The sequence below is a fragment of the Malus domestica genome, chromosome 12 (genome assembly GCF_042453785.1).
Source record: "Malus domestica chromosome 12, GDT2T_hap1".
NCBI classification, from domain to species: Eukaryota; Viridiplantae; Streptophyta; class Magnoliopsida; order Rosales; family Rosaceae; genus Malus; species Malus domestica.
The window spans coordinates 13591824-13610300 of NC_091672.1; the positions used below are offsets into that span (position 1 = coordinate 13591824).

Here is an 18477-nt window from a genome sequence, read left to right on the forward strand (position 1 = left end):
GCTGCAGTATTATATTAGCTTTCCTTTTCTGACCTAGAATTGAGGTGTGGATTATAAGTGACTGGTCCCTATGGAGAAAAGTCGTGAAGCGAGAATGTCATCGGAGTGAAAGACCACGTAGCGGTTGTCTAAGTCTTGGGAGTCTTGGAGGGTGTCCTTGCGTGCTAGGCTTAGGTTGTGTCATGGTGCTTGCGTACACTGGTTGTGTGCTCAAGGATCGTTATGTACTATAATTTTTTTTTTCCGCATTTTATTTATGTGCGTAACAAGATTGATATGCGCTTTCAATCTTGTCTGATTATTTTTTTTGCATTCGCTCATTGCACTTGTTTTCCATTTCCTTTGCATACCTGATCAACGTGATTAATAATTAAAGTTTGTGATAATTGGATTAAACCCATTCACCCCGTCGAGGCTTTGTGTTGCAACTTATTGCGTTTTCACATATGTATTTTTTTTATTCATTTTTAATTAGTAGATTAATATTTTAACATATTTATAACATAAAGTCAACACCAAAGTTGCAAACCTTGTAAAACACAGTAGCCAAACTGGCTAAATTAAAAACCCAATCACCAAACATACATGGCTTGTTTTATTAATACCCCACATTTTGTTAACTACACACCACATACTTAATACATCCCACATTTACTTTTTAAATCAAAAATTTTCTTAACACACCCCCACGTATTTTCCAATACTACCCCCTCACACCTCACACCTCACATTTCACACACCCTACATCTCACATCTCACACACCCCACAATCATCAACTAATTAACCACACATCAAACTCTTCATCTCTTTCAAACAAAAGAATAATCCACATTTTAAAGACAAGAAAGATGAATTAAATTGTTGTATAAAATCTCCATCTTACCATTTGATTTATAAACATCCATCAAATTTTCTTGAACAATCATGTTGGATTCTAAGAAGCCTGATGGACAAATGGTAGGAATTGTTTTTATAAGGTCACGTTGGATTCTCTAGTTTTCTTCCTATTTCTTGAATTCCAATTAGAGCAAGGCTTTACAAAAAGTCAAATTTTTATTCCATTATTTAAATAATTTCTTGAATGTGAAAATCAACAAATGAACGAGGAGCATAACTAGATTTTTTGTTCCGTTCATCAAAAGATATATTTTCTTCAACTTGTTTGTGTTTTTATGGTTTTGTTCTACAATGGATAGAGCAGCTATGAGGGTTCGAATAGTCATTTCATATTAGAGTTACAAGTTGTTATTTATCCAGATACAAGAGAAATTTATATATATAATGATGCTTAATGACGTTTCAATAACAACTCCCAAAAAAAAAAAAAAAAAAAAAAGAGAAGGGACAACCGGCCAAAATAGAGAGCATCGTCAAGCCGGCCAGCTAATCTATTTCATAGGTTATTGATTGTTCAACATATTAGTACTACCATTATTTCTTATTCCATTATTTATTGTTAAAAGGTTTTGGATGGTCGTGGAAAGAGATCTAGACTTCAACAAGCACCCAATATGCAGATTCTTGTTGACAGTCGGCTTATTTTCTGCTTATTAACTAAGCTCCTTCACATTACACGGACACCATCAGCGAACAGCCACGGTCTCCTGTGGAACTCCGTTCAACGACGCTGCCGGGTGAACCTTATCTTTGCTGCTGGACATTTTCTGCTTCTCTGTACCTGCAACTGCTGCTGATTCCTGACATGGTTGTTTTTCAGCTTGTACTGCCGGATATGATCTTCCACTCAAACGGACAAGATCCTTGATGGTCGATATGAGTTCATTATCCTTGATCAAAGCCTCCATTGTCACATGTACACCTGAGAACGCAATATACGGAATTGAAACCACAAATTCAAGATGCATTTTGTCATCTCTGAAACAAGTGAACATCCAAAATATAAACAACGAAAAGAAAAGGCAAGGCCAACTTAGTGGCAAATTGAATCTTGAAAACATAATCTTCACATACGGTATCTCCAATAGTGTTTGGGATTTGTGGGGTCATTGATCGTCTCCTCTTTTGCAGGGCGTGTTGTGTATTCTTCTTTCAACGCTAACAAATCCTATCGAGTGCAGAATTCATGAGGAAGGATCCAAAATAATTAACATACCATTGTATACTGTAGTATTATATGGTATGACTTGTTATGGAGGAACCAAATTTTCAAAATGTCTTGCGTTGTGCTTTCCAAGGTGTATCAAACTCCAATTGAGAACACACAAAAGACACATTAAAATGTCCAGCACAGTACCTGAAGCGGAAAAATGGCCCACATTGATGGTGCTTCAACATGTTGCCTTAAGATGAAATGTGCAATCTCTGGAACACATCGAGCAGGTGGTGACATGTCAGACCCCACCACATTCTTAAAATATCGCTGCCTTCTTTCTTCATCTTCTTCCCACCAAGCACGCAAGGTTGAGCAGTCATGGCATGACGGAGCACATACCTAAATGCAGTTATATGAATTAACAACATTTCAATGAAAGTTGAGATCTTGAGCCATGTGACCAAATTTTCTTTATACAAAATCTCAATAAACTTATGCTTTAAACAGAAATAACAGAAATTCCAAGCTTTCTATAGGGTTAAAGTTTTTACAAAAACTACAACAGGATCAAGTTAATTTGTTCCCCATTCACTCTTTCAAGAGACGATTTTCTGAGTGGCATTTTCTCTAAAAAGATGAGGAAATTAATCTATTTCTAGGAACTTAATCCTTAGGAAGCAAATCGATGAAGCATGATCTTTCCATCATTATGAAGGCGATAAATATGACCCATTATCTTACTGTCATATAGCCATATTGAGAAGGAATACCAAACTCCAAATCAGGTTCACTGGGCATGCGCTGAATGCGTAAACCTATTAATCCTAGTTCTTGCATCACCTGCATCCAAAACCAATCACAAAATAAGAAATCAATAAAAACAAAGAGGGCCAACAAATATCGAAATCAGGCTGAAGTTTATAGTGGTCGTGTGAGTTGGGAAAGGCTGAGCAAACATACAGGATGAACACAAGAAGGAATAAGCCCCAGATCTTCCCCACAGGCAAGCATATCTGATGAGTTAAGCAGAGCAGGTAACGTTTTCAAAGCATTCTCCCGCCAAAGATTTTCTTGCCGGTGGAAGTAGTAATCATAGTATAATCTTTTCAATACGTTTTTGCTGTATCACACAAAAACTGATAAGAAAATATATATGATGGAAGTAAATCAGCACAAACCGACAAGAGGTGAGAGGGGGGAACTCTTTTGTAACAATGAACAGAAGAAAACCAAATGACTTGATTTTAAAAAAGGGAACTTTAACGAAAAGCTTCCGGTACTGTTCACTTTAACGAAAAACTACATTTTTACACTAAAAAGTCAATCATGGTACTATTCACTTTACCCTTTATTTTGTCCTTATTGTTAAAACTTAGAGTTTTGAAGCTCTTTTTATTAGTGGTTCTCCTACCAAATTCTTCTCCATCAAGATAATATGACCAAATAAGCTAATCTCATGTTCCCAAACCAGAAACTTTTCGAAGTACCTGTGGTCGTCCAAATCATTAAAACTTGGTGTATCTTCAAGATTGAAACGAGGATAGAAATTCCTTGGATTTTCTGGATCTCTGATGAGAACTATGTTCTGCAATAACAATTACATAAAATATTAACCAACGAACAGCAGTACCAGTGGCAATCCCTTTAAAATACTTGGGAAACACACGAAAAGCTTCTAGCATATGTCTAGAAGAATCCAGTTTTCTTGTTTTCATTTTGTAGAATCATTTTCTAGAAACAGGTTTGCAACACTTACATAAAAGTTCTGAGAAGTACATTAGAATTGTGTTCATTCATCCAATGTAATTATGTTAACTCAACTTAACTGACTAATAACAAGCCTAACTGATAATGCTGACATAACATTGACATGGTAAGTCACTAGCCTTATATTATTAGCATTTGCTACCTGTATAAGATCAAAGGAACATCAGTCTAGAATTAACAGTGTGAAACTCTTTGATAGGAAAGCAACCTGTATAAGATCAAAGAGTTCATGCCGTATCTTCTCTTCATCCTGCAACAGAGACCTTTCTGCAAATGATTTCAGCTTGGAAGCAATTTTTTTCTGAGTGTTGCAGTCCTCCTTAAACTGATAATCAATAATGGGAAAGAAAAAATGTTCTTGAATACAAAGTTTAATTCCGTGGTCGACTACAACAGAAAATACAAGAAGTAATGGACACTGAAGAAAAATACTAGAAGTAATGATCATACAAAGGACTGAAGTAGGAGTGTTGGATTTCAGAGCCTGAAGTTTATCTATGGTTCAAATTGTTTAAAACTAACTTTTTAACCAGCCCAAATCTCCATGCTTTCAAAATGTAGCTGTACAATAGAATGAACATAATTACTGCCCCACATCCCAACAGTTTAAGCTTTTGGCAGAAGTGGTAAAAGAACAAACTTTATCATGACATCAAGGCAAGAGGCCATGAGTTGGAATCCCTACAATAGCACGCTCCCACTATAAATTCAATTCCATAAGTTTAAGCTCTAATGGTGGAGAGAGAGGCACATGTGAGGAGTGTTAGAATATAAAAGTATTGTTAGCCTACATCCTAACAGCTTCAAATTTGGGAATAGAGGTAATCAAACACTCTTTATCAACAATATCGATGACGTTGTCCATATTTCTTCAGGTGCATCTACAGGGCATACAAAGTTCAGAATAGGGAAGAAATCTCATCTGAGATCATGAGTGAGTGATTAATGGTTATTAATGAAAATGCAGATAAAAATCTCCAAGATTAACCAATAATTTTCACCTCATAGCGGTTCTTCTGATATTCATTTAGAAAATTTGAGGCAATAAAAGTCCATGAAGCTCCAAATTTATCCTGAAACAAGAAAGTAAAATTTATAGAACACAAAAGGGATCGATAAAGACAAGAATAAAAGACAACAAAGCTTACAAAAGTAAGATAAAATCATAAAGGTAATCATAGTTCAGCTGCAAATCTGTAATAAGTTGATAATAAATTAGGAGAAGTAAATTATAGATGACTAGGAAGACTTGGTTACCTGTAAATATTCCTGCAGAATATATGGGCGACTCAAGCGATCAAAATCCCATATGCCCTCTCTTTCAAGTTCCTCCTACAACAGAAGGATTAATTTTTGTGAACTAACTTTGAAAATGAAGAAAAATTAATCCTTGATAACAAGTCACAATGTTGTAGCCATTGTCTCATCTTGCCAAATGATATTTGACTAACAAGTCTACCTGACTTAGTGGAATGGAAGGTCGAAATTTCCCAACAAGACCAGTCATGGCATGTTCTGGGAGCTCCCAGATACGAAAGAAACCCAAAATGTGATCAATTCTGTAAGCGGTAAAGTATTTTGCCATCTGTCATATAAAACATAGAAAGATATTTATCTAAAATGCAAGCAACAAACAAAGGTACAATAAAGAAGGAATAATAGGGAAATCTAGCAAGAAAAACCTGTGTCAAACGAGCACGCCACCATGCATAGTTGTCTTTCGACATCTCCTCCCAATTGTAGGTAGGGAAACCCCAATTCTGCCCATTTTTATCAAAATAATCTGGAGGAGCTCCAGTGGATGTGTTCATGCGGAACAAATTTGGATTGACCCACGTATCCACACTGTTTCTGTCAACACCAATAGGTAGATCTCCTTTCAATATTACACCTTTCCTTCTTGCATAATCTGCAGCTTCTGAGAGCTGCCATTCATGAAATCACCAAAGAAATCAACAATGGATGCCACGGTGAAATTGGATATCTAACAGAACGTGCAGATGTTGCTAATAGTTAGAATAAATACTACTTACTTGTCCATACAAATGAAATTGGACATAATAATGGAAGCAGATTATGTCATAGTGACAGCTGTCTTTGGAGCTGAGTTTCTCTAGCTGTCAGAAAGAGAAAGCCGAATGTTGGAGCTTTAATATTATAATATCTATATAATCAGAACTCAAATTTTGAACTAATTAGCAATATATATGAAAGGTAGTACCACACAGTTGACAAAGGAAAAAAAAAAGTCCAATTCCCAGTTTAACACAAAGAAGGGTGATCACCTTTTCTTTTGAAAAATGAGAAAACCGACCCCATTGACTGTGATCTGATGTTTCAAAGAAGTCCCGTAAAAAACAGAAGGCCGCATAGGGTTTTAGCCAATCCTATAACCAATGATCAATAGAGAAAATCTTAGCACTTCAAGTTGAAAAGGGAAGCCGAAAACTTCTAAAATAAGCAAATATTATTATAATAGCAAGAAAAAGAGTTAAAACTATGTAACCTGATTCTCAGAAAAAAAATTCTGGAAGGAACTGGAGTTAAGAATCAAATCCTTCTCTTGAGCAAATACTTTATTCGCAATAGAAAGTTTGGTAGTCAAGGTAGCCTCATAATCAACATCCTACACAGATGCAAACTAAAATATGTTAACTTCAAAATCACTTTGTATACTTAGTGTTATTTAGAGACCATCATACTTATGTCCATGAAATTTGTTAATAATATTTTCATGTCATCAAGAAAAAACAGAACTACCAAAGATTTCCAACCTTTGGGTGAAACAGATGGTCCTCAACAGTCATGTGCTATTTTTGAGGTAACCTGATTACATCTAAATATTCACACTCCAATACATATAAATATTCACACTCCAATACATAAGAATGTCATCTTTTCATTTTCAGAACAAAGGATAACATTTAGCGGCAAAAAGAAAAACATAAAAGAAAGGAAATAATAAATAAATAACAATTTGTTTGTCATCATTAGATAATCTTTTATGATTCTCATGTCCAGAGTGGACCCTACACGATTTGGATGAAAAACATATTTTTCGAATAAGAATTTGTGATCATTGTCTTTCATCAGACAAAGTTCTTGTTTAGAACAATAAATGGATTTAACTTTAGCCTGGACTGCATTGCTACTACATGGTTCCATGTTTGGTGCAGTATAGGTTTTTCCACTTTGATGTAATAATGTTTGGAAACGCAGACCCATGTTTCCGTAAGACAACAAACCATAAGAGCTTAAGGCATTGGGAAATAGGTAAACAATGTATATCAACCAAACACTCTCCTTCACATGACATGGAGCCACATCCAGCACGTGGTGAGGCAGACAAATGCAGACACATAAAAACAGATTAATACAGAGTCTACAGACCACCTGCACCTTGAAATTAGCTAGGCAGAACCTCCTGTGACTAGAGATCATATTATATCCGTGGGTACAACTGATCCTCCGGAAACTGGCTTGCAAGTTATCAGTGATACATAATGAATATTAGGAATTAAGGTTAATGGTTGATTATCAGGCATCTTTCCAAAATTATGGTATAATTCATAGAGTTGATTACTAGAGGAATTTATGTCCTGGAACTCTATAAAAAAATGTAGTACTTCCATTCGAAACTGAAATGCAAGTGTTTCTCTTTTTAAACATGGTAGTAGGGTAACGCTGGAGACCTAAACCACTACCACCCTTACCCTTCTTTGACCATAAAAAGGAAAAATAAAAAAAAGAAGAAAACATACTTCTTTTTTGTTACTGTTCCATAGGTTCCATTAATCTTCTTGCCCAGATCTCGTGTCATTTCTCTTCTTACTCAGGTTCTCATCTCATGTCTTTCTTCTCATGGATGAAAAGACACAGAACAAGGATTCTGCCTTATTCTACTTTTATGACTAGTGCGAATACCTTCAATGGGTCAGAGTTGACTAGGGTTTCCTAAAACCTCATAAAATGCTTTTGACTCTCTTTGAAACAAGCTATGATTCAAAACTGGGTCTCCTGCCCATCCTAAAATCTTGTGGTCTTTAATAGGGTTATTTCCATTTTGCTATCTGGAAGTTTAACCGTTTTCAGCCTTTACCACCTATAGTTTTTTTCTTGACATTTTTCATATACAAACTTTTGTTTGAGGACAGATTATACCTTCAGCCTTGTCATCAAGAGGTATTGACATGGCAGTAGATGGACCCGCAAATCGATGAGAAACAATAAAAGAAACTATAAAAAGTTATTAAATTAATAAATAAAAATCGAAAAAATAGGAAAAATAAAAAATGGTTTATCTTGTAGTGGTTGTCAATCAAAATAAGCCTCTTAATAGACGTTCAGGAAAACAAGCCTCTTAATAGTTGAATTGTAATTATTTTGTGCCAAACTTGTACCTTCCCCTACTTGTTCAAAGATAATACCATCACTAATGAACAGAGAAGGCCTCTTGCACGAAATGTTTTTCAAATTTCAAAGTCTGGTCCAGCTTGCCTACTAATGTACTAGTCATTCATAGTTAGAATAGTAAACTCATTAATGTGATGTAATGATATGCAAGAAATAAATATAATCTTGTAAGGAACTACCTTTCCATCCAATTGTTCTTTTGCCTTCTCAATCTCGAGCTATAAGAAAGAAAACGAAGGAAAAAAATCAGGAATCAAGTGATAATAATGAAAAAACGAAGGAAAAATCAGGAATCAAGTGACAATTTAGCATCCTTCATAGGAAAGCATAATAATTACTCAAGTTTGTCTTATTATACAAGTAAAAAAAAATAATTATAAGGATCACCTTGATATCCGAAGACATACTTTCTGAAAGTTCCTGTACTCTCAGGTATAAAGGATGCAATGCAAATACAGAAAGTGAGCTGCATGATGAAGAAATGAAAGCCAAACTTTGAATGAGATGAAACTTTCAAAATAATAACATGAGTATCATAGAAGAAAACAATGCAATTTTGATGTGCATTTTAGTCAGCGAACAATGAACAGAATACAACAAGGTGGTTTTGTAATCGAAAAAATATGAAGATAAAAAGGGTAGTTTTGTACTCTATTGGACCGGAGGGAGAGAGAAAAGGATCAGGACGAGGGGAAGGTGGGGAGAAATGAGAGCGTTTTCATTTTTTGGTTGGGAGGGAGTTTAAAGTGGAAAGGTAAGGTGAAGAGTCGTCTCAATTTGTTCTTGATCCTTCTTATCCTCCAACAAACCCCACTTGAAACGAGGTATATCTGCTAACTTATATCTACACTTTTTTTCCCCTTCCTTACCACTTCTCCTTTCTTTATGCCAACCAAGAAAAGAGATAATAACATCCTTTCCTGATTGCTTTACTCTTCCCATGTAATTTCCCCATCCATTTTTCCAATTATCCACCCTCCCTTCCTTAGATCAAATTGGTGTACCGTTCAGGCCCTCAGGGAGCTAGAGAAGATGAAACCACCAGATGGAAATTACTTTTCCAAGGCAATTGCTATTCAATACAACAAGAAAGCTTTTCCCATTTATGATATTGGATTTAATGTTTAGATAATAATCAGAGACATAGGAACTTAAGACTGCACATATTATCCAGCTAAAAGTGGCAAACAACCGAAATTGTCTCCCTACAAAATTTCAAGCCAGTTTTATGCATCAAACTTTGATTTAGCTTCTATAAATAGCCAATGGCATCAAGACAAAAACGTTATAGTAATATGATAATGAGGTGTCAACATACCTGTAGGGGTATGAATCCCACCACATTCCATGCACTGATGTATCATTAATAGGTAAAAGCTGAACCAAATGAAAGCCAGAATCTGCAGCCCAGTCAACAACTAATTTCAGGTCAAGAAACTCTCCAACTCCAAGATCATTTTCTGATCTAACAGAAAACATTGGGATTGCAACACCAGCACCCCGCCAAGGCATTTCCTAACATCATCAATCCAAAAAACAATGATCAACACAGAGGAACACTTGCGCTACAACACGTGCTTATATATTTTCTCCATTATGCAACTGAATGTTTACTTAATCATAATTCAGGGTAAGTAGGAGTTCACTAGCTTACTCGCATCATGCCATCTGAAAGAAAAATGTATCTCGGTTGAGTTTTTGAGGAGTCAAGAACAAGGTCACGGTTTGGACCATTTTCTGGAGAAAAGTTTCCTGCGTTGCCATATTTGCAATACTTATATGTGGACCATCTGTTAAGGAAGAAAGAGAGGGATGGTCTAACAATAACCATAACACATTAAAATTTAATGATAAGGATAAGGTCAAATTGTCCAAGATAAAGCTTTGACAAGGATATCTTATAGGGAAATCACTCTTCGGCAAAACACAGTCAGCATGCCAAATGGATTCACCAGCGTAGCTTAGTTTAAGCCCATTCTGAACATTCCACTGTCCCAACTTTGAGGTGTTACCAATAATAAATATCTGCAACAGTTTTGACGAAAAATAAAAAACTGCAATAATCAAGCTTGGATATCTTTCAGGTAGTAACCCCACCTTGATTGAAAAAAATTATATTTTTAGCAAGCATGGTTGCAGATAAGTATGAACAATTGACTAGAGAATAAGGGGCAGTTACCGCTGTTTCTTCTTCTATGTTTGGACAGCTGATTTTGAAATGGACAAGAACAGAATCTGTCAATGGGAAGGCACATATCACATGATTTAGCCAAAGAAGAGAATATGAAAATGTAATATTACATGAGCAGTAACCATAATCTTCAATTCGAGTACAATTACCATCCTGGTCCAAAGTGTTTTGGATGACTCCAGGAGGTACTTCAATGTCCAAACTGAATTTCGAATCAAAGATGACGTCTTTGAACGCACTTCTAAAAGGAAGTGAATCGGCACCCACCTGGATTTGAACAGAGCTTTTAGATCAAGTTGTTGATGAACCTAACATTACTCTGCATGTTATGTTCTAACAACTGGAGGAAAGCAGCTAAGTGGAAGATAATATTATTAAAAATAAATAGAAATACTACTCAGTTCTAACATGGCATCTCTAAAGTTTTTAATTAAAGCTTAAAAGGCTAGAGGCCAAATTTTGATTAAAAGAAAGCAAAGAAACCAAACACAAAAAACACTAAGATTAAGAAACCACAATTTCTGGTGGAATGTTGCAAGATTCCGAATTTGTTCTATCTTTTTCTTTATTCAATCACAGTCACAGCGACTGAACGAATCATATCACAAAAAGAAAGCAATTACTATAACATTCCCAATATCCTATACCATCCAATGGCTAACTCTTACTGTGTCAATCATAAAAAATACAAAAATTAAAAATTAAAAAAAAACCAGAATCAGGCAATAAAAGTAAAAGGGATTATTAAGTTAATGGTAAACAAAAATTATTAATAACCGAAAAGGTCGAGAAAGAAAGAAAGAAAGAGACCTGCCAAAGGTCATGAAGCTCCACTGCCTCTCCATCTTGGATCCCCTCAGGCAATAATACTTTACGCTTATCTCCCATTTCCCATCTCAGAACGTTTCGCTTCTCATCGACGACATAGTAAGTGTAGTCACATTTGAAGCCACTTGGAACAGAGATGTTCCCAAACCATATGAGCTCCTTCCCATGGTGGACAGGGCTCAGTTGCAGACCCTTTTTGATATTCCATGAACCAAGCACCGGCTCGGAGCCGCACACCAGCAGGCTTTGACCCCACTCAGTGTAATACGGTATCCTGAAGCTCACATTCACCGGCTTACAACTACTATACTTGCTGCTGCTTCCGGACAACAATCCCAATTCCACCATTTTCTTTTTCTTCAAAAACTGATCGGACCCAGATCTCAAGTTTCTATCAGTTTCTGGTCCTGCGCAATTGAGAAATGAGTAATTAAGAAGCATGAACAAATCACAAACAATAATAATGGTCAGAAAAGAAAAAAGCAGTGAAATTTACGAAACCCAGAAGGGGAATTCCATTCCACTGTTTGTTTCCCGAGAAAATTAAGACAAACCCAAATCAAAACCAAGAAAATCAAAACAGAGCTTCACTCACATGAACCGAAAGCTTTTGGTTCCTTTGTTCCGAGTCGGTTGGCTCGCTCGTTTTATCATATCAAAACACGAGTAAAAGCAACAGTGGCCAACTAATACAATCAGATGCAAAACAGATTGAAAATATCAGAGATGGTCATTTGTTTGATTCGAAAAAAACAAAAAGCAGATTTCTTTTTCCCTTTCTATGAATTGAATTAAACACAGATTTATTTACATATTATTTTTGGAGAATGAGGAGGAAATGCAACGCAAAGCTGATCTCACGGGAGAGTGACACTTGACAGTTGGTTCCGAGGAGAGAGAGAGAGACTTGAGATCACACCCTTTCTCTCTACATTTAACTTTGCAAACCAAGGACTTTTTCCAATCGTAATTTCTGGCTGCACAAAAAATGGATATATCATATGCTGCTGTCTTTTAGAACTCTAATAGCCGTACAATATATTTCTTCCTTTTCAAAAACAAAATAGATTAAAAACTAAATTCACTCAACTCAACCACGTGATTGATGAAACAGTCTCATTCACGACAAAGTTTTCCCTTTAGTGATTTTCATAATTTCATACATCAAGTTTTTTTAGGCTTATTATATTAACACTTATACATTGTTGAATACATCCTACATTCTTAATAAACTCTACATTTGCTTTTTCAATTAAAATTTGTCTTAATACATTCTCACATACTTTTCCATAAGCGCCCTTACACTCCACACTCAACATAAACCTTACATTTTCTCCATTCATCCCACTTTTCTTCATACACCTCACACTCTTCACAATGATTTCGTTCTTTTATTTATTTATTTATTTTTTTAGTCTGTGCTATGTACCGTTCAAAATTATTCATGTCATACAAGTATTTTCTTATTGCTACAGAGGATTCAAATAGAGGAAAGTAGAAGCTGCTTGGGGAACCTTACAAAAGTGAAAGGAGAGAAGTTTCGACACAATAGAGAGGGTTAAGAGCATATAGATGTAGAGCAATCTGTTTGAATTTTTTTTCTTAACCTTTTTTCCATCTAATCAACATTGATTTGCGAGGGGCTGTATCTCAAAAATGATAATTTAGGAAATAAGATGATGATGTGAGGAGCTTAGGCTCTCTATGTCCATTTGGTATTTAAATTCGGCAGTATAAAGTATTGGTCTTGGGCTGAGATGCACACTAAATGATATTTTATGCATCACATATCATACTCAAACACAATGCTGTAAATACAAAAATTGTCTCTTGAAAGCACAAATGCAATTTAGTATTATCTTATCAGTAAATTATTTTTAGAACATGGCTTTTGTGAAATAGCATCACCATTATCATCTTTGCGAAAGAAGGGGATGATTGTAATCTAACACCAATGAAGTTTAACCTTCATTAATGAAGTTTAACCTTCATCCACCTGTGACAGTACATTTTGAACAAGATGAAGCTTCCGAAACATCAATTTCATGTTCCGTTTGTCAAAAATAATTTTTCTCAATCAATGTGTTTGTAGTTTCTTCAGTTACGTTTTTGTTCTACAATGGAGAGTGGGAGTGGTTTAGAGAGTTGGAGAAGATAAATAATCTTGTGATATACATGTTAAAAGTGATTTGGAGTGTATTTAGTATTTTTTTTTTAATTTTAAACCTTATAAGGTTGAAAGTGTCATTGCATGATAGAGTATATAAATCATTTAATATTAAATTTTAATGTGGGGTATATTCAACATTATGTGGTTTTCCCTTTAGTGATTTTCATAATTTCATACATCAAGTTTTTTTATCTTACTTTTATGTTTAAAGTGAGACTTGTGAAACTTTCGTACTTTTGTTAGCCTTCCTATCAAACCCTCTCGTAAATCGTGACATAGCGTCTTAGAGCCCACGTTGAAGCTAAAAAAAATTAAAAATTAAAGAAATAATAATAAAATAAGGTTATTTTATCAACAGCCCCATCCCCCGGATTTGGTTCCCATCCGGATCCTCACATCCTATCCATTCATGTACGTTGTGCAGATAAGATGTGAGGATCCATAGGATCCTTTTTGCCCATCCCCCTACTTCAAACCAAGCAGCCCCATCCCCCACCTCGAACCACACTTGTCTTATCCCCCATCCCCCCATGCTAGCAAGAGCAGATCGCTGCCACCCGCTTCACCGCTTTCAGTCTCTTCAACATTGACGCCCTTCACAGCTCCAACAACGACAGCAATGAAAGTGACCTCGACTTCAACCGTCGGTATAAATTACACTTTTCAACAGTCCAAGTTAATATTTAGGAGAGAAGATCCTCACTAGATCCTCTTGGTGAGGATTCTAGGGATCTTTCAATCACATTCATTCATCGTACATTGTGCGGCCAGTTTTTGTCAGGTACTGTTTATATTCAATTTTTAATAAAAAAATTTACAATGATTTCTGACCACATGATGTATGATGAACGGATGTGATTGGAGAATTCAGCAAGGATCCTCCTAGAATATTTAGGACATCTAAGTCTATATAGATGGGTTTGTTTTTATTATAATTGATAATTTTTATAAAAAATTGGGGCATTTATAAAATGAGAAGGTACGTCTTAGTCATATACGATAAATTCTCCTCTTAGAAATCCTTAATATCTAGGATTCACTCATCACAAATAAGAGTGACCAAGGGCAGAGCCAAGGTAGGGGCAATGGGATTCCTTGACCCCAATAACCTTATGCAGAACTGGTACTTGAAATAGAGGACTGAAGAAGATCAAATGGCGAAAAAATGGCGCAAGCACAACCACCTAGGGAAAAAACCCAAGAGGTCCCAGAAATGGAGGTGAAAGAAAACCCAAGAAGTCCATCGTTCAAATTCAATGCACAGGCACCTGAATTTGTGCCAAGATCACATGCCCAGATGCCAATTTCTGGTTATTTCTACCCCCGCTTTCACTTTCTTGGTGACACTGCTTCCCCTGATTGGTTTTACATTGAGGACCAAGAATTGCATCCTTACTTGATCCCCAATAATCCCAATATCGATCCGCTTTCCAATCGGTCCAAGAACGCAATCCTGGATGATCTTCAGCAGAAGATCATCAAGCAGGTGATGTGTCTTTGATTGTTAATTCTTTTTATTCCTTTTGTTTTGTTGATCAAGGAAATATCGTTTGTCGACTGTGAATCTAGACTATTGACCAGGTTGATTTTTGTGTGGATGTGTAACGGGTTCAATATGCCAAAAGAATGTTACCTATGTGTTCAATTTGCGTAATTATGTACGTAGATCTGTATATTTTTTTAAGGAATTCGATAAAATATATGTCTGGATTTTTGGGTTAAGTTGGGCAAACTAGGATCATCCTTTTGGTTATAGGATTTTCGTTGTGGATCTTATCCAGTTTAATATAAGAAGCCATTGAAAGCGTTCGTCCAATGTTGTCGATGTCCCATAACGAAATCTGTATCGAAATGTCTTAAATAGTTGGAGATCCTCTAGAAATTATAAGCCATCATTTCACTCTTTCAAATTTGCAATGCATGAGATGTTAAATTCTTCTAACATTTAGGACTAGACCATAGTCATTAAACAATTAGGACTGGACCATGATAGTACCTAGTCATTTTTTCGCCCTTTGATCTTCCCTTTCGCCACTCTTTTCTTTGTTTTAGGGGGCTTCATTTGTATCCAATGCTCATTCTTTTATTTCGGCTTCACAGAAATAATACCGAAAAGAAGTGTGATTTATTACTCAAAGAAGGCGACATTCTTGGTTTGGCCAAAAGGATACTACCTGCTGTAAATCTTTCCCTATCAAAGACGAGAGCGCTTTTCTCAGGAGAGCCATCCATGACTCTCAAGGTAATGACAAACAAAACATCAAGGCGGTGTTTGAATTTGGAATTGCTTGCTTTGTGTGATTAGTAATGGAAGTTCAACTTTTGACCCCATTGTCTTAAATTCCTGGCTCCGCCACTGGATAAATGTGTTCATTTTTATTGGTGACACATAATTTAGTTTGCAAATTTTGTCTATAAATTAAGTCTCCCTAGCAATACCTTACTTTTAAATGTTTAATTTTATTATTTTACCATTTTTATTTAGCCTTAAATTCAAATTTAACATATTTAGCCCATGTTTGATCAGATTAATAAGTCCAATCTAATCCAAAACAAAACAATGCTAGTGATATTAAGCTCATTTAACTAGTTTATCCCATTTTTTTATTTTCCCATTTTTCCTTGATTATATTAGCCCACCCCTTTGAGTGAACATAATATGAAGATTCATCACCTTATGTTTTTTCTTGTTTGGCATCATACCGTTACATGTACGAACATTGTTTAACCTCTGAAAAATTCGTTGCGCAAGAGTGACATTTTTTCACATAAGTACAGTCGAAACGTAGCTCAACTAAATATTTGATAATGCAAACTGCAATGTTAGTTTTCACGTTCAAACGAATAACATGCATCTCAACATCATGACTGGTAAGTTTCCATCATTAATGTATTATTGTGATTTCACATTACGTGTTTTAAGTGTCTAACAAACCAAGCAAAAAAGTCTGAATAATATCCCTATATTATCAAAGCTCAATGAGCATTTTTTGCTTTTTAGCTCACAACTCTCCAAAATTCAAGTCCAAGACGTTAAGGGTGCGTTTGTTGCACCGAACTATCTCGGACTCGACTAGCTTCAGGGACTAAGCTAGACTGGCTTAGACTACACTAAGCTAGATTGACTTAGTGAAGCGTTTGGTGCAGTGTCGAACTAAAAAGTAGGATAATACCAAACTTGTCACATCCCAACCTAGGTCCCCACCACATCCGGGCTCGACTCCGTCATAGCACGATATTATCCGCTTTGGGCCCCAATCACACCCTCACAGTTTTGTTTTTGGGAACTCACACGAGAACCTTCCAGTGGGTCACCCATCATGAAATTGCTCTCGTGCGAACTCGTTTAACTTCAGAGTTCCGATGGAATTCGAAGCCAGTGAGCTCCCAAAAGCCTCGTGCTAGGTAGAGATGAGAATATACATATAAGGCTTACAGGATCCACTCTCATGGGCAATGTGAGATGTTACAATCTACCCCCCTTAGGGACCCGACGTCTTCGTCGACACACATCCGGCTAAGGATTGGCTCTGATACCAAATTGTCATATCCTGGCCCGGGCCCCCACCACATCCCAGGCTTGACTCCGCCATAGCATGATATTGTCCGCTTTGGGCCCCGACCACTTTCTCACGGTTTTGTTTTTGGGAACTCACAAGAGAACTTCCCAATGGGTCACCCATTATGGGATTGCTCTCACGCGAACTCCCTTAACTTCGAAGTTCCTATGGAACCCGAAACCAGTGAGCTCCCAAAAAGCCTCGTGCTAGGTACAGATGGGAATATACATATAAGGCTTACATGATCAACTCCCCTGGGCGATGTGGGATGTTACAAAGCTACAATATTATATTTTTTAATTCATATCTAATAATATTATATTAATTAATTCTACCTTTTTTTATTCTAAAAAAACCTTTTCTCTCTCTGAAAGCCTCTATCAGTCCATCTTTTTCTCCCTTTTATCTCTCTCGTTCTCTCTGTCCCACGCCCTCATTCTCATCCCTTTTTTTTTTCAGATTAATTGCCAAAAAGAAATTCTGCAAAACGAAGAATCGAGCTTAGTTTTTCAAGTTTTTGTTCGGTGGGTATGGAATCCTGAATGGGCGAGCTTGGTTGGCCTAGGTCCGTTCGATTTTGGGTCTGATCTCGTTGAAGTGGTGGTTTGTGCTTGCAGCGCCTTCGTTAAAGGGGGGATTGGGGACACTTCTGGCTGTTGTTGCGCTTGTAGCAGTGCTCCTTCGACAACATTATTTCAAATATCTTATCTTTTGGGGATTTGCGTTTTGACAACGATGCAGGTTTGTCGTCGATCGTCGAACGGCTATGAAGATGATACGAAGCATACTGGAGTCCTGGACAAGCCAGAGATGAAGCAAAGCAAGTGTAGGAGACGGGATTAACATCTCCTTTTTGGGGGGTCTCGCTAAGGCCCATTAGCGAAGCGTTTATTCCCGGCGAGTCCGACTTTGTCTCATTCAACATAATCCCTACTTGCACCAAACACGGTCTAAGTATCCTAGCCAGTCCAGTGAAACTTAGAAAAGCCAATCAAACACACCATAACTATCTTACTAGTTAAATTAAAAAACTGAAGAGCCACTAGCTATGAAAAAGGATCCTTGCCGGATCCTTTTGTTGGGGATCCCATGGATCCTGTGATCGTGATCATTCATCGTACATCGTACGGTCAATTTTCGTTAGATAAATTTATATTTAATTTAAAATTTAAAGCTTAAAATGATTTCTGAACGCACGATGTACGATGACCGACCACAATCCTTTTCCACCAGTTACATGTAGCTAAGAAGAGAGAATTTCAAAAATATTTAACTTTCAAAAATTTCACTCCCCTCCTATTTGAACGATTACGATTAAGTCATGTCAACATCTTATATTGATTTTATTATAGAGACAAAAAGATAAAAAGCAAAGTATGAGAGGAGGGAAGGAAATGGGAGAGGAATAGGACAGAGAATCCTACTCATTTTCTCATAAGCTGCCAGTTCAGCAAGAAGAAGAGCCTAACAAAGAGGACAAAAGAGTCTTTTTAA

At 36.4% G+C, this 18477-nt stretch overlaps 1 protein-coding gene across 2 annotated transcripts; it reads right to left on the bottom strand.

Moving 5' to 3' along the window:
- Window positions 1-1343: 1343 nt before the first annotated feature.
- On the bottom strand, window positions 1344-12105 carry LOC114822990 (4-alpha-glucanotransferase DPE2). Of its 2 annotated transcripts, XM_070809938.1 has the most exons (24): window positions 12065-12105; window positions 11849-11939; window positions 11236-11660; window positions 10575-10692; window positions 10414-10469; window positions 10132-10259; window positions 9889-10015; window positions 9553-9749; window positions 8622-8700; window positions 8414-8452; window positions 6328-6447; window positions 6107-6208; window positions 5855-5938; window positions 5504-5746; window positions 5281-5406; window positions 5079-5153; window positions 4823-4894; window positions 4030-4146; window positions 3542-3639; window positions 3015-3174; window positions 2796-2894; window positions 2256-2453; window positions 1973-2066; window positions 1344-1820 (listed from the first exon to the last, which is right to left on the bottom strand). In XM_070809938.1, exons 3-24 carry the CDS (start codon window positions 11599-11601, stop codon window positions 1585-1587), a joined length of 2934 nt encoding a protein of 977 aa, XP_070666039.1. In that variant the 5' UTR covers window positions 11602-11660; window positions 11849-11939; window positions 12065-12105; the 3' UTR covers window positions 1344-1584. The 2 variants fall into 2 exon arrangements, with proteins under 2 accessions (XP_070666039.1, XP_070666038.1); XM_070809937.1 differs by lacking the exon at window positions 12065-12105 and having other exon boundaries at window positions 9889-10011; window positions 10128-10259; window positions 11849-11990.
- Between the last annotated feature and the right edge of the window lie 6372 nt (window positions 12106-18477).